We start from the raw sequence: 16453 nt of genomic DNA on the forward strand, positions 1-16453 counted from the left end.
CAATTCTGGAAAAATATCCAATTGTGATTTTTCCTCCAAGCTTTGTGATTGCAGTTAGACTTGCGATTATTGTTTTATAATAGGATTCTCTTCAAAATTCACATTTTAAAGTGTCTAGAAGAATGAACAAAACACAATCTTAACAAAAATTCAAGTTTAAATTACAAGCTATTACAAGAATCACAGATCTAAACTTCAAGGTTAGTAGTTCTTAGAAGAAAAGGACTAAGTAGTTCTTAGAAGAAGAAAGTTATGATGTTGTTTGTGGTGGGAATAATGGTACTTTATAGTGTTACTTACTATAATTGCAGCCTTTGCTAATTGCATCCATTAAAATTGGTGGTTTTGATTAAATGACCATTAATCTTACAACCCTGTCCAACAAAACTTAACCTAACCAAAACCAACCATTCTTACGTTTGTGTAAAAAAATTGTCTTCACACAAACTCAAATTTTGACAATTTAATCCTTTCTCCAATCAGTCCAGTGACTGTGTCTTTACTCCAAGTTTTTGTAAGTTGTGTGGTCAGAGTAAGCATAGATTGAAAGCTACTTAAGGGCTACTGAAGTAGTTTATCTTCACTCGAATGACAAGAATAATACATTTTATAGATTTTTTTTTTTCATGGTGCTTAAAATTGACATTATGACTTCCCTAGGTGAGTGCGAATGGCCCAAGAAGTACAACAGGAGCCAAAGACCAAGAGAAGCGGGCAAATCCTGGAGCAAGACCAAAAACCTCTCCTCCAAACCCCACATCCTCCGGCCAGGGACCAGGATCCAAGGTCCAGAAAGTGAAACCTGATGGCCCCACCGCTCAGACCTCCACATCAGGCAGTGCTTCACCAGAGAATGGAGCCAGCAGCCCAAAAAATGATGCCCAAATGGTGTCAGGTTTGTACTGTTTTGAAATGATACATTATTGATTTTCTCTGAGATATAATTTTTACAACTACGGCATGCATCCTTTTGGTGGTGCCTAGAACTTAAACGTACCAATTTTCCACTCAAATTAGGTTGCTGAAGTTGGTCCTGATTTAAACCTGATGAGCTGGTTCAGATCTAGTTTAGTCACGTTTAAGTTTTCGGTTACATTTTTAATTATAATTCATTCATTTGGCTACAACTGATCAGATTTATTAGCCAAAGCCTCCCAAAATATAGCAACACACAAAGCATTCATACGTCTTTATTTTGTTTTAACCAGTTCCCATTTCCTCTTCAAACTTAAACAGGTCTATAACTTGTGGGTGTATTTTAATACTGTGCCAGATTTACTGTTATCTGCTCTATGATTAACACCCAGTGTTCCAGCCAGACAGCTTTTCGCATTATCACTTAGGACACGAGGCCAGTGGCAGCTAATTAGCCTGATGAATGTTGAGCTTCTGTCGGGGGAAACATTTGGGCAGACAGGGGCAGTGTGGGCATAATAATTTGAGAGAAACAGAGAGCACATAGTTGTCCTTGGAAGCTGCTAGCATCAAAGTGCAAACCAGCGGAGCCCAGAAGACGCACTGCAAATGGAATATGTAAGTGTGAAATGACTTGAATACAGATATTTGATTAGATTGGTCTTAGATTTAGTTTTAAATGTAGATAATGATCTTAATTTTTATTTTTTGTCTTTTTTTTTCTCCTCTAAATTATTATTATTATATTGTTATGTCCATTATCTTCCTTATAATCTGTTTAAAACAACAAAAATGAACACATATTGCATAATAATTGAGTCTAAGTCATAAATAAACAATAATTTAACCTTCTGATCTGAACTAGAACAAAACTGGACCAAACGAAGGCTATACCAAGACTAAACTGGACTCAAACTAGGAAAAGTTTGCACCAGCACCCTTTGTTAATTTGTTAAGATGAATTCACTTTTGATTTCTGACCAGTTAATTTTTTTTTTAACTAAACAATATAATGGTGAGACAAAGCTTTAGGCTTTTTTCATGGTATTTTTATAGAGAATGTCAGCAGTTGTGTTTTTTTTTTATAGGGATGGTTTATTGGTGATATCAGAGGAAAATATGAATTAATATCCCTGGTTGTTGAAGGTTTCAGCTTGTCCAAGAAACGGTAGAAGTAAAAGGCTGGAGACAGCTGGATGTAAGCAGGAGAAATTTGTTTACCACCAGTAATACGAGTCCGTGGGGATTTCAAAAGTGAACATAGTCTGATCTTTGAGTGTTCAAGCCCCTTGACTCTGCTTCCAAAGGAGGAGGTTTATAAAGCAAGTGTGATAAGATTATGAAGGCCAGTAGGCACCAGTTAGACAGCAGTATGCCACAATTTAGATAATGGTATGCCGATGGTATGCCAAGGAAAAATCATGATGTTAATATAGCTTTTGTGAGTCAATGTTAAACTAAGAGATGTACGTGGAGGATAAATTACTTAAATTCTCTTAAACTTTAAATTATTTGTGTTATTTTTACAAAAGTGAAAAGTTTATTTGTATACTTCACTATAACTTAATTTAGTCCTCGCTATGGATTTTAAAAGCTTAATATCGGTAATGGGTACCCCGTAGGACTGACATAGAACTCAACATGTCTCCAAAATCACAGCAAATGACAGGTGTGAAGTAGTTTTTGTCATGATGCTGTAATTGGAAAATATTTGATATATTTCTAACACAGTTGACATCCTAAATCAATAATAATGATCTGAATTCAAGTACTTTTCAGTCATGTATATTCCCTCTTTTGTGGTGCATTGGGTTTGACAAATCACTTTGGGCTTGTGTTGTAGGGAGAGGTTATACTCTTGACTTTTACCCAGAGGGCTCAGCTGTTTTACCCCACTGTTACAAAGACAGTTGCAGAGCGTTCCACAGCGGGAGTGCTCTGATCCCTCGCTCAAAAGCAGCATATGTCATTCTGAACATGTCATCCGCACAAAGGTTTTTCATATAGATGTCTTGAATATATTATGTTTCAGGTGCCAAACCGAAACAGCAGGTCAAAACAGTGAACAAGTCTGCACCAACAAAAGCTCCTCAGAAAACAGAGCCAGCCAAGACAAGCAGGTGAGAGAGGAGAAATCTGTTTAATTATTCATAACATTTTGTAGACTCACACATGCTGCTTCTGCATTATTCTACTTTTACAGTTGTACAGTCAGTATCTTTTCATTTTAAAGGTTTGCAGTGATGAAATGGCCACATTAAACCAGTGTTTCTGATAAAATATAAAAGCCATCAGCAGTTTAATAAAGTTAAACAAACGGAAAATGTCTGAAAAGGAGCAGAAAAACGTGCAATCTTAAACTTGAGATCACATATTAAATATTTCAAAACCTACTCTGATAAGCTGCATTTTAGTGTTGTAGTTTCTTATCAGTATCTTACTTTTTAACCAATTTTATAGAGAGCACCATAGTTTTCAGCATTCATGGAAATCATTAGAATACAGCAGGCATAATTTCTGCTCCTGCCAGTTATACTAAGCCTTGCCTTGTTTGCTGAGATATATTTTTGTGTAATGTTTTTGTGTAATTAAAATGGTCTATTGAATCTTGGTAAGCATTAAAGCAATTGTCAGTATGGACCAATTGAATATTTTGCATTTTTTTTACATATTTTCCCTTTTCAGTTTAATATTTTACATTTTATATAATCCTCAGCGTATAAGCTTTTTCAGTGCAGATTTCAACTCTCAGATCAAGACTGCAGTCTGCATTAATACTGCGAAAACGACTAACTGTAAATAATATATTGTCATCTTCCTGCCAAAGGGATTTAAGTACCAGATAGGTTTTTATTGGTCCTAAAGTGTTGTCATTGTAAAAAAAAGTACAGTCTTTTTAGTGTCCATCACCCGCTAAGAGCACATTAATATTTCATAGTGTCCCTGAAATCAGCAATTCATATTAGTAGATTCTCATTTTTGGGTCAAGGCATTTCAGAGGCCGAGCTTTTTCAGATGACAGCGTTTTTCTGCAAAGCAAACTTTTGGAATAGAGGAGATGACTCAGAATAATATGATTTTTATTTCTATAATTCCTGCAGCTCCTTAGGATACTGTCAGAATTTGTGGCCTAAAACACTATTTCAAAATTATACATTTAAATTACCTTATTAATATCCCCTTGAGCATTGCCATTGCCATCTTTAATTTATTGTAATGTACTGTACCCTTTTTCACTCGTAGTTCTTCAGGCAAGCCAAGTGTAAGAGAGACAAGTAAAGTGAAAAGCGCTGGAGCGGAGAAAACGACCACTGCAGTGACGAGAGCAGACCCCAAAGGAAGACCATCAGACAACCATGGTTAGGCATTCATCATGATCCAAATACTTTTTTACATTGACTACTGTAAATTAACAGCTACAAGTGTTGTTTTAGGTAAAATTATCAAAACATATAACACAAATTCATTAGCCCATGTGGATAATTAATTTTTATTAATGGTACTGGTACAATATATTTTATCTGTTCTGTAAACCACATTGATTTAGTACAGTGACAGTAAAAAAAAAAAAAGTCTGTGAACATGGACACAGGCAGTTTTAGTTCAGTATTACTGGCTTTTAGTTGATTAAATTTACCCATCTTTATTTCCCCCTAAAATAGTCATGTTATAAAAGCTTGTACTGTCCTTTAAAGTGCAGTTAAACACCTAAACTCTGCCCACGACCACATTTCAAATGGAAGCTAAACTGGGCAGTAAAAAAAGTGAGGAGAAATGAGGGGCAGGGCCTGCAGGTATAAGGAACAGGGTGATTTGTCTAACAGCAATCCATACTTAAATGCTTCGGTGTGTTTCCAATGGCCACTGAACACTGCACACACTTAGATTTAAATGTTTTTGACTATAAAACTATAAATTTTCCTAGTTCGAACTAAATTTGTGTAAAAAAGACTAGGAGCAATAGGTAATGTTATTAAAACACCTTTTACAGAGTATTTAAACACACAGCTGACAAGTGCTTCACATGCAAGTCAACAAAAACAGAAGAAACTGTTACATACACTACCAGTCAAAAGTTTTAGACCACCCTAACAGCCAGAGGTAAAAAAAACTACCTCAAAAAAAGAACAATATGGGAAGCTTGAAAACATGTGTCCAGCACAGTCTCCAGTCTCCCATCGAGCTGGTTTTGGGATGAACTGGACAGAAGAGTGAAAGCCAAGCAACCTACAAGTGCCACACATTTATGGGAACTTTCGCAATAGAATTGGGAAGAACTTTCTGAAGAATATTTGATTTCTATTGTAAAAAGAACAAGCCACGAGTGTGTTCAGCTGTTATATCTGCCAAAGGTGGGCACTTTCATGAATCAAGAGTTTAGAATAAGTTTTGGTAAAAAAAAAACTGGAAAAAGTGTGGCGTTCTAAAACGTTTGACTGGTAGTGTATACATATATACAGATAACATGTGAAAACTACAATAAAAACACCAAGATAACCTGACTAGCTTGTACTAAATGCCAGGGAGAAGAGGTGAGTTTTCAATCTAGTCTTAAATTGCATTACAGACTGAAAGGATCTGACAGGAAGAGGAAGGTTGTTCCACAGTCTGAGCAGTGCCACAGAAAAGCCTCTGTCACCTCTCGTCTTGAGCCTCGTTTTGGGTATGACCAACAGGAGCTGGTCGGCTGATCTCAGGGGCCTGGGCAGAGTACAGGGCTGCAGTAATTCCTTCAAATAGACTGGACCCATAGAGTGCAAAGATTTGAAAACAATAACAACAACAGTTTAGTAGCGAAAAAGTGGATTTAGTTTAGTGTTTAGTTTCGCTGATGATAAAATCTGACTTCTAATCTGTTTTAGGCTACAGAAATGGCACTTCTGCAAAAAAGCCCCCATCTCCCAAGAAAGATGACAAACAATCTGTGGACAAAACGGCAAGTGAAACTCCAAAGAAGAAAACCACTAAACCAGCTTCAGCCACAGTACCCTCAGCTAAACCCAGCGCTAAACCTATTGTCAAGACTCCCTCAGTCAACGCTAAGCAATCTCCAGCTCCTACTGCCAAACCAGGACCAAAATCTAAGACTGCAACTACTGACACAGCTTCACCAAAATCTGGTCCAAACACCAAAACAACAGCCAGTGCTAACAAGAAATTAGTGACAAAAGAGAAAGAGACAGAAAATGTTAAAAATGAGGATACTAAAGTTGAAGTAGCTATTGTTCGGACTGATGATGCTGAAGAGGAGAAACCTAAAGAAGAATTACCCGTTGAGGAACCAAGTATGGAGACAGAAAGCAAAGACGATGCAGATTTGCAATTGGATTTAAAAGAAAATTTGGAAAAAACTAATGAAGCTGAAAAAGACAATGTCCAGGCATCTAAGATTACGCCCCAAGTAAATCCAGTCAGTGCAGAGATCCCTAAACCTGCTATAGATGCCAAGCAAAAAACACAATCAAGCTTTTCCAATCAAGTCAATGACACTAATTCACCAAAAGAGATAGACCGTCCCTTAACAGGCACACCTTGCAGTATCGGTAGCACTCCATTGGAAGACTCTTGGAGCAGCATGCACCCTCAATGCACGCCCGAATCGGAAACGGGAAGCCAGGCGACCTCATCAGATGACATCAAACCGCGGTCGGAGGACTACGATGCTGGCGGTTCACAAGACGATGATTTTTCCAACGATAGGGGCGTGTCCAAGTGCGGTACAATGAGGTGCCACGATTTCCTGGGCCGAAGCAGCAGCGATACGAGCACGCCGGAGGAGCTCAAAATGTACGAGAGCGGGTTAAGAGTGGAGGTGCGGATGCGAGGAAGAGATATGGAGACAACCAGCGATGAGGAGGCCATCAGACAAAGGCCGAGGTCTTGGTTGCATCAAGATGAGATTGTGGCGGCAGAGGAGGAGCATTCTGAAGTTGAAGCCACAGTAACGGTAAAACTGTCTCTCTCTCTCGTATAATTTTGTATTCTCATCAATAATACATTTGTTTTGAGTAATCCTGCATATTTAGTTCATCTCTTTATCCTGACTGAGCTCAAAATGCTTGCTCCCACAAAATAAGGTCATTTTTTTTTTTTTTTATTTGAGCTGTAGTATTTCACAGTGTTAAAGGAAGAGTATGAATAATTTTGATATTAATTGTCCCCAGATGCGTCACGTATAGCTATTATTCTCAATTACATAATTTGGGCATGAGGGCCAAGTTTATTTTCATAGGCTCTATTCACGCTTACGTCACAAACCAGTAAGACGTTTGGAAAGATGCGATTACAACTTCCCAGGCCCAGTTTTCTTAATCTAAATGTCATTGTAGCGTTCTGTTATGTTCAGCTAATCAACAATTACAACCATACCTCATTTGTCATCATTTCCCCACTGACACACAACTCCAAGCGCACTGGGTACATGCAATTAGAAGAGATGAGGGCGCCAAATTCAAGATGATTCCAAACAACACATATGTATGCAGTCCTCATTTTACCACTGATCACATTTACTTCAGTGGGTTTTATCTCCGTCGGTTGGTGAGCCCAGTGTAATCACATCTTTCCAAACGTCTTCCCGGTTTGTGGCGTAAAGTAGGCTATTTGTCATTTTGAATCTCAAGACGATTCACCAATCACAAAATATCTCATGTCTCATTTCAATGCCGAATTCCAGTTGGTTTGGGACACCAAATGCTGAGAATGAGCAAACATTTAGGTTAAGACAGGGGCAACCCAGATTCATTTGTGAGTATAGTACCTTTTTAAAACCATAACAACACAGGATACATGCTCTTAAACAGTGCAAGTGTTTTGTAAGTCAAAAAGAAGAAAAAAGAAGCAATTAACTTAATATTGCTGCCTTCCAATTATATTAATATTGCATAGGGCCTTTTTCACATGTGTTCAATCATTATTTTCTTATTTTCTTATTATCTTAACACCCCACATTTATGTCTGATGTCTGTTCTCTTATGTGTAGGTGAAAAGCGTTCCTGAGCATCAGTTGTTTTCATCAGAGGAGGAGGAAGAGGAGGAGGAGGAAGAAACGGAGGATGAAAAATCTGAAGTTGAAGTTATCCCCAAAACAGAAACTTCCCCACATTTTCAAGGAATTGTGAACCTGGCTTTTGATGATGAAAGCATAGACCAGGAAAACCAGGAGCAGTACCAGACCTCAAATTTCCGTAGATCCGTGCTGCTTTCCGTCGATGAATGTGAAGAACTGGGAGAAGAAGGAGGCGAAACTGCTCAGCAAAAGCCCGATGCAGCTATAACACCGTGTGATGTTTTCGAACCAGACACTACAGTTAATGAGGAGGAGGAGGAGGAGGACAAGAAAGTCGGCCACCTTGGACTTTCACCAGAGCACAAAACTAATGAGGATGACAAGTCTGTATTTCTAACTGAACTCCAGGAGCAGGTTAAGAATACCCAAGCGGACATATCCCCCTGCCTTCCCCAGGACCCGCCCCAAGAGCGACCGTGCCATCTCGATTTACGAAACACTGAACACTACACCAATGGGTCGTCACGTAAAAATCCAACAGAAAGCAAGAAAGCCGAATTGCATCTAGACTTAAACGAACCTCAACTGACCTCACAACAAGGTGCACAGTCTCCAGCAGGTAATGTATAAATATCCATGGACCCCTCCCAAATTCTCCCACTTAAATCCAATCCCATCTTCTCTCCCCATAAATTAAGGTTTAGTTTGCAAAATTAAACCCTCTTTTGCACTAGCCTTATCTCTGTCCATTAACACCCCCCCCTTTCCAGAAAGGGTTTTCATGGCCCATTCACATCCCAAAACACATCCAAAATATTGTCAGTCAGTCGGTCAGATAAATGCAATCAATTAATGAATCTAACCAGGGACTACAGGTGGAAATTAGCTCTGATGCTACAACCTGGTACAATGCATCTCTCATGTTAAAATTGTATGCTGTCCCTGTCTCAAATAAATAAAATAAAAATAAAATAAAGTTAGACCGACCTTGGCATTTACACCACAGATCGTTCGTCAGTCAAATAATTTAACAAAAGGGAGTACAGTGCGATGTGCACCAGGACTTGTATAATTGTACCATTTAAAAATGCCTTGTGACAAGGCTCTGACATTACAACAAATGCACTTTTATGTATATAAAAAAAATCACATTATTTTTGTTGTTTTATGCAGTGTGCAGTGATGACAAATTTGATATGATTAAAGAGATATGACAATTTAACACCAATAGTTCACTATGTATTAATTTATGTGCCATTATTTATGTGCAGGTTATGCTTAAATTTGAATGTATTTTTTGTATAAATGTAAACACATTATTGTGTCACGGCCACTTGAAATAATTTTGATTTAGTGTGCACATTTCTCAGGGGCAAAATCTCTGTCTGTACTTACAGCACTTGAACTGTACTTTTTAAATGAACTATTGATGTTAAAGTGCCTAAAGCAAACTTCTAAACTTGTACATAACACAATTGGACCAAACAAGTCACAAATTTTACTAAAGAATAAAACTGCCACTGCTTTTGAAACCCTGTTAAACTGAATGAACCCTTTGCTTTCTGTTCTGACAATGCGCCCATCCCCAGCTTCTGTTCTGTTGTTCCTTTTGCACCATGCATGCAGCCATTAAACTTGTTTTACACCCTTTTATGTTCTTTGTGTTATTCATTGTGTCATACCCAGTAGGTTGTGCTAGAAAACAATGTCCTTCTTTTTCTTGTGTTAAGATGTGTAGAGTTTGAGTTGAGTAGAGTTTGTATCTTATCCGTAGTTTCCTCTGTCTGTAATAGTTTGTGAACTGTCTCTACTTAGAAGTCATGTGTCTCTTTTTTCACTGAAAAATTAAGAAGAACAACAAAACTGCACCTGTTAAAATACAATTAAGTTCTGCATTATATTTTTACTAACATTTCATCGTTTTCATCCCCTAAACAACTAAAAAACATGACATTGTGAACTATTTTTGTGCGATGTGAAGCACGATTGTTGCAAGTTTTGTGAGAGTTTAGTCTTGATATTTTATTACTTGAAGATATATTGTTTTTATAAGAACTGCAACTTAATTGGTGCTGGCATTATGGTGCATAGTTTATTTTATGTGAACAAAGAGATACTCTGAAAAATGCTCCTTTTTTGTGAATTACCTTTAGGGCAACTGTCTACCTTTAATTCTGAATGGTTTAGCAGGGTTGTTATTGTACAATCACACTATGTACTTTTCTCATGACCATGAATGTCAAGATATGGATGTATTGTATAAGGCAGCAGTTGCATTAAGGGTACATTTGACTGTATTTTGGTTATTTTTCTTGTTCAAATCCCTCCCAAATTGTCTGAAATTATGGACTTGTGAAAAACAGCTTGTCATTCGCAGTATTATGAATTATTTTTAGGAGACAGTGCTTGTCAAAGAACGGAGCAAATCTGCAAACATGACCGTCGGCCATCTGCCAAAGCGTTGTCTCCCATTTACGAGATGGATGTGGGGGAATCCTTTGAGAACTGCGCGCAAAAGCCTAACCAAGAAGACGAAGAATGCGAAATAAATAGCGAATTTGCAGAGAAAGATTGGAGCTTGCTTAGGCAGCTCTTGAACGAAAACGAGTCCAATCTTGGCGTAATAAACCCGGTGCCAGAGGAGCTTAATTTGGCACAATATCTTATCAAACAAACCCTGTCTCTATCTCGGGACTGTGTGGACACTCAGGCTTTTCTTTCGCCGGAAAAGGAGTCGTTTAAGCGGTGGGCAGAATTGATTTCGCCCCTGGAGGACTCTTCTACCAGCATCACAGTGACGAGCTTCTCACCCGAGGATGCAGCGTCACCCCAGGGCGAGTGGACCATCGTGGAGCTGGAGACGCACCACTGAAAGAGAAGCACAGACAAATAGGGTGACCACCTCAAACATGAGTAATAATAAGCAGATTCTCCTTCAAGTAAATAGAAACGCCATGACATATAGGGCTTGGAATCACAACTGTCCCTCACGTTTCTGTGTGGTACATGGCCAGTGGCGATCCTACACTGTCCATGCCCGTCAACATGCATAATCAATCCATCCATGATATTCTGCCATATCTGTTAGCAGCTTATTTTCTTTATGAAACCACTACACCAGGAATCTCCAACCTTTTTCCTCTGGTGAGCTACCTTTATAAAATGTAAATTCCAGAGAGCTATTCATTTTAGCGGTCACAAGAAATTGAGAAAGTAGAAGAGCCACGGCAAACTTCTAAAACATAAACATTATCCATTTATTAGTGCAAGTTAGGCATCAAAATGACATTTTTACAATGGTAATTAATGGGGGTGTAACAATACCCAAGTCTCATGATACGATATCGTCACAGTGTGAACCTCACTACGCGATATCGTGGGAAAGCTCACGATAAGGAGGGGAGGCTCACGATTAAGGATGTAACAATATCTAAATCTCTTGGTACAATATTTTCAGAATATACATCTCACGGTACTATATTTACTGTGATATTTTGTGCGATATATGCTACTTTTTCCTCTTAAAATGCCTTGTCAAGACTTAATCCAAAGAACTAAGACGTGAAAGTGCTTAGAACTGTTATTTCTTCTTGTAGTCTGCACTGAAATGGAGCAAAGGATCATGGTCTATGTAGTTCCCTCTGTCTTTTTTAGCTATTGCTGCACCATAACTCTTAATTTAAACAGAGACTTGGGATTCGATATATTGTGATGGTCCACGATATTATTGTGAGAACTTTGACGATACGATATCACAATATTTCGGTTACCGTTACATCCCTAGTAATTAATCAGATTTTAGTAATTAAGTGCAATACACATAATTCAGAAATCCTTAAGCAAGCTAATTGGAAGGGGGTGAAGAGCTCCTGGTCGCTCCCAAGCTACAAGTTGGAGATACCTGCACTACACAAACGGAAATACACTAATTTTTATAATCAAATGCCAACCGCACTCACAATTAATCATGGCTAATCAAAAAAATTTTGCAAGACATTTTTTTTAGTGCTGCCACATTTTTGTTTTGTGGATGTAGTCCATCAAAAATATCTCAATGTCTCAATACAGCATTTTGTGATATTAATACTGAAGTAATTTATTATCACGACAGCCTATATCATTCTTTTGGCAGACACCAAGAGGCAAATAACAGGCAATAAATCATTTTCTCATTGTAACTAGACAGACACCCAAAATTCACAAAACAATAATCTAATTTTTATATTCACAGTTTGATGAAAACGTGGGACAAAATTGGTGAGATGCCAATAGGTGGTCACCCTAGAGAAACCTTTGAGAGCCTACACTGTCGACGCCTTTAATTAAAAAAATGTCTTAATCTATTAATACGAGCAACAGCCATTTTAACAGTAGAATTTGAACTATTTGGATTTAGATCTCAGTGGATTTTTCTTGACACAAATAAGATGTACTGCATGCACATATTTTTGTATGTTTTGAATGTTCGATAGATGTGATTTTGCGTCTCTAGAAAAAAAACTAAAGCTTAAGAACTTTTTTCTCATGGGCGTCCTCAAAGTCAATTGGAGTTTCTAAACACCTTCCTTTTGGCTTGTATTTATGTGATATTTAAAATAAAGTTCATGTTTCTGAAAATGTGGTCATCTTTTTCTATAGGCTGATAATATTTAATACAGATGGGGGCAGGTAAAATTAATACTGTTCAATTGCAGATTTTTGTTGTAATATAGCATCATCTTAGGTCTGTTCAATAATAGAAATGATCAAGTTCCACATTTGAGAATTTGCCTTTTCAGTATTTCATGACAAGTTACAATGTAATTAATAGGAAAAACTAGCTCATGCCATCTATTTGGAAATATAACATCATCACATTCAAGAATATAAAAACTATCAATAGGCTCGCTTTTAAAGGAGACCTAGGCCTATGTAAAATTGAAACTGGATTTTTTTTGACTGACTTTTAACATGCTATAACAGTGTTCCCTCATCATTAAAATGAAACTGTATTTTGATGAATATTTGAGAAATCCTGTATTGTACTTTTCACCTAACCCTATCTCCGCCGACTGCTCTAACCTTACAAATATTTTATAAATTCCACCCCTGGGTCATGCACATAAAAAACAAAACAAAAAATCACATTCAACAATAAAAACAAGTAAATAAAAAGCCTTTGCTACTGTGAAGGACATAAGTATAATACAAGTTTAAAAACAGAGGTGGGACCATGTCATTGTTTTGCAAATCTCAAGTAAGTCTCAAGTCTTTGACCTCAAATCTGAGTCAAGTCCCAAGTCAAATACAGGTAAATCCAAGTTGAGTCTTTAGTCACTGGCCCATAAGTCCAAGTCAAGTCAAAGTTGTCTGCTTTGAGCTTCAAGTCATTTGAAGTCTTTAAACCAAAGTACCAAATACATCTTAAATTTCTGTAATTTAGATTAATTTTAAACTAAATTGTACTTTAAAAAGTCATTGTATATTTATGAGTATTCATAGAGTAGAAATCAATTTAGTTAATTTTTCCTTTTCAAATGTCTTGACAAGATCTTAGTGTGAATCATTATAGTCAGAATAGAAAGAATTCAGATTTAAAAGTGCTTCTCAAGTCACAGGCCTCAAATCCGAGTCAAGTCCCAAGTCACTGACCTTAAAGTCCAAGTCGAGTCCCAAGTCTTAGTACATTTTATCAAGTCAAGTCTCAAGTCCTTAAAATAATGACTCAAGTCTGACTCAAGTCCAAGTCCCCACCTCTGGTTTAAAGGCCCATGATGTGAAGTGACATAACTAATCATAATTTCAGTAGTTTTGAACGTTCTGTACAGGTCAATAAACATATTTTTATTACAAAGCTGGTGTAGATCAACCGAGCAACCAAAAAGAAAATGTAAAACAATGATTTGTATATCTTATAGTAGGTCTTATAAAAATAAACAGAGAAGCAACAGCGCCCTCTAGCGGGTTACGTTAGCACATCCACGCTCTTACGGTGGGGAATTTATCAGTTTTACTTATTATATTTTTGCTGCTAGTTTATTGAAATTAATTGATGTATATTTAAAATGGCCACACCACATAATCAAGAAAATGTGACTCAGTGGAAGACAACTATAATAGTCAGCAATTCTCTGGAGGTAAACGTCAAAATGTTCGTATTTTTGTTACACTACAAATGTGGCGTTTGCTAACAAGCTAATACATGCTAAGTAACTCTGAGATAAGTAGCTTTTTAACTAGTTGTAAAAAAGTTTAAAAGCTGCTGTTTTTCATTTTTAACCAGAACCACGACACTATTAAAATGCTCAGAGCTGAACAACATCGCATCAGATTCACAAACAGTGTCGAGAATGGGGCTTTTATTTTCCCTCTCTCAGGTAAGTATGATTAAAATAAGTAAATAAATATGTTTCCTGTACTGTCACTGTTTATTAATAAATTTGGGTTGCTAGTGTCTAAACCTAAAAAATCTGCACCAGGGACTACAGGTGGACATTAGCTCTACTGCTACAACCTGGCACAAGGTTAAAGTATATTGTGCACTGCCCCTGTCTCATAAATAAAATAAATAAAATACATAAAACCTGCAGATAGAGGACACATATTGTTTTATACAGGTGGTCCAGGCCTCATGTGAAAGCTCAGAGCCTCCAAAATTCCCTCTCTGAGCTGCACTAGCACTGAAACATGACTGGCTGCAGGTGCTGGGGTTCAGATAGAGACCACTCATATTATTTTTAGGTTTAAACCAACTGGATTTCTGCGTTGAAACAGGCTCCCCAGACTTAAACGAGGCTCATTCTGTTTTCTATTTTCTTTTTATATTTAAAGGTTTTACTCATTACTTCTTGGTTATTAAAATTCACAGTAATACAACGAGAGAAAATAATGATATATTTTTGTTAATGAATATATATATGAATTATAACAATGTCAGATTCCTAAGGATGTAACGATATCCAAATCTCTCAGTACGATATTATCACGATATGCATCTCACGGTACAATATTTATTGCGATATTTTGAAGAGACTAATATAATTATAGATAGGGCACGTTTCTGCTTTTAAAATACCTTGACAAAATTTTGGTGTGAATTATTTCTGTCATAATCCCAAGAATTCAAGTAAAAAACAAATCTCTTCATGTTGTCTGCACTGAAATGAATCTTGGCATATGTAGTTTCCATTGTTCATAAATTGTTGCTACTATAAAACCATGCATTTAAGCAAAGGAACTTGTAATTCAATATACTGTGACAGCCCACAATATTACTGTGAGACTTTTGACGATACGATATCACGATATTTTGGTTATTGTTACATCCCTACAGATTCCTAATAAATAATGGTAAGGTGGCTCAACATTTGTGGATATTCAGATAAGAAATCCATCTGTGTTAAAAATAAGAAAGAAATTAGGAGCTTACTCTTGGCTTTCTGGATAATAACATCAATTAAGTGTCTCTCTTCCATAATAATGTGAAGAACAACTTTTAATTCACAGTTTGAGCTCAGAGCCATGCGTGTCCTCTGTCTTGTATTTTTTCACAGGGACGGCATTTCTGTTGGTTGACCCCCAAGACCCACAGCATCAGGAGTCTGCTTTGGTTGAGAATCTGAATAAATTTGTTGAAGTCCATCGCAACTGCTTTGTGCTCCTTTACGCCCCTTTCAACGGACCCAAAGAGATGGAAACACTCTCACTGATCCAAAACAGGTACAAGACCAGTTCATTATAACGGGGAATAAGAGCAGATGCTGAGAAACAGTGCTTTAAAAGGTCTTGTAAAAAAATATGTTTCTATAATTAAGCTATACTAACGCCACAGAAGACAAATGGCCACAGAAGAGGTTGAGTTTTCACAGAATTTTCTATTTAGTTTGAAAATAATACTTTTGTTTTTCTTTTTAGTTTCTTTGGGAGTAACTTGCGGATTCTTCCTGTGAGAAACAATGCAAATATAGTCAAAGGAATGCTTACAATTGCCAAGGTAAGTCCATTTCCCCTTTTACATTTACCTGGTAGTTTTGTTTTTCTTAATTGAACTAAGACAAGACTCACTTTTAGGTGACTAGTAAACCTCACGTGGACAACATTCGAGACCGGCTGGCCCTGGCCCGCAGCCGTATCATAGAGAACAGCCCAGTCTGGGAGATGCTCAGAGACCTGTTATAAAACACTAATAATCCCCTGAATGTTATTTTAGAGTCAGTTCATAGACTATGTCAGTTGTGGTGTTCATTTTAGTGCAAATAACACATTCTATTAAAAAAAAAAAAGTTTGTCAGTTTAGGGAGCAAAGGAGAGAAGGATTAAAGCAGCTAAATTTTCCACTAACTTTTTCACTCAGCCATAAATTTCTTTAGCCAGTGTTAGAATCTACGGTCAGGCGATTTATGATGTTTATTCTCTCAAAACTGTATTCAATAAAATAAGGATAAGGTTTGCTTATACCACCACAGTCTCTGTGTTGCTTTATCCTTATAATATTTTCCATTTTGTCCTTGGAAAATAAATAACAGTCTATTCTAAATATGTTAACCAAAA

At 37.1% G+C, this 16453-nt stretch overlaps 2 protein-coding genes across 2 annotated transcripts in view; both read left to right on the top strand.

Moving 5' to 3' along the window:
• The window catches only part of btbd8 (BTB domain containing 8), a 36246-nt gene extending 23869 nt beyond the window's left edge, over window positions 1-12377 (top strand). The window contains 6 exon segments of the mRNA XM_055165080.1: window positions 661-895; window positions 2948-3035; window positions 4159-4274; window positions 5778-6862; window positions 7898-8543; window positions 10321-12377. Of these exon segments, the coding sequence (XP_055021055.1) occupies window positions 661-895; window positions 2948-3035; window positions 4159-4274; window positions 5778-6862; window positions 7898-8543; window positions 10321-10796 (2646 nt within the window). The 3' untranslated portion in view covers window positions 10797-12377.
• Window positions 12378-13898: 1521 nt separating this feature from the next.
• Window positions 13899-16193, top strand: LOC110154915 (protein SPO16 homolog). Its single transcript, XM_020918963.2, has 5 exons — window positions 13899-14040; window positions 14187-14280; window positions 15457-15622; window positions 15818-15896; window positions 15974-16193. The coding sequence occupies exons 1-5, from the start codon at window positions 13969-13971 to the stop codon at window positions 16079-16081; spliced, it is 519 nt and encodes a 172-aa protein (XP_020774622.1). The 5' UTR covers window positions 13899-13968; the 3' UTR covers window positions 16082-16193.
• Window positions 16194-16453: the final 260 nt, after the last annotated feature.

The sequence above is a fragment of the Boleophthalmus pectinirostris genome, unplaced genomic scaffold (genome assembly GCF_026225935.1).
Source record: "Boleophthalmus pectinirostris isolate CB_2022bp ecotype Guang Dong unplaced genomic scaffold, ASM2622593v1 HiC_scaffold_7, whole genome shotgun sequence".
Lineage (NCBI taxonomy): Eukaryota > Metazoa > Chordata > Actinopteri > Gobiiformes > Gobiidae > Boleophthalmus > Boleophthalmus pectinirostris.

Excerpts from the sequence above, each read along its gene's own strand:
- LOC110154915 (XM_020918963.2), top strand. The coding sequence starts at position 13,969 with ATGGCCACACCACATAATCAAGAAAATGTGACTCAGTGGAAGACAACT. Across the intron at positions 14,041-14,186 it reads TAGTCAGCAATTCTCTGGAG|AACCACGACACTATTAAAAT; the intron begins GTAAACGTCAAA and ends ATTTTTAACCAG. Across the intron at positions 14,281-15,456 it reads TTTTATTTTCCCTCTCTCAG|GGACGGCATTTCTGTTGGTT; the intron begins GTAAGTATGATT and ends ATTTTTTCACAG.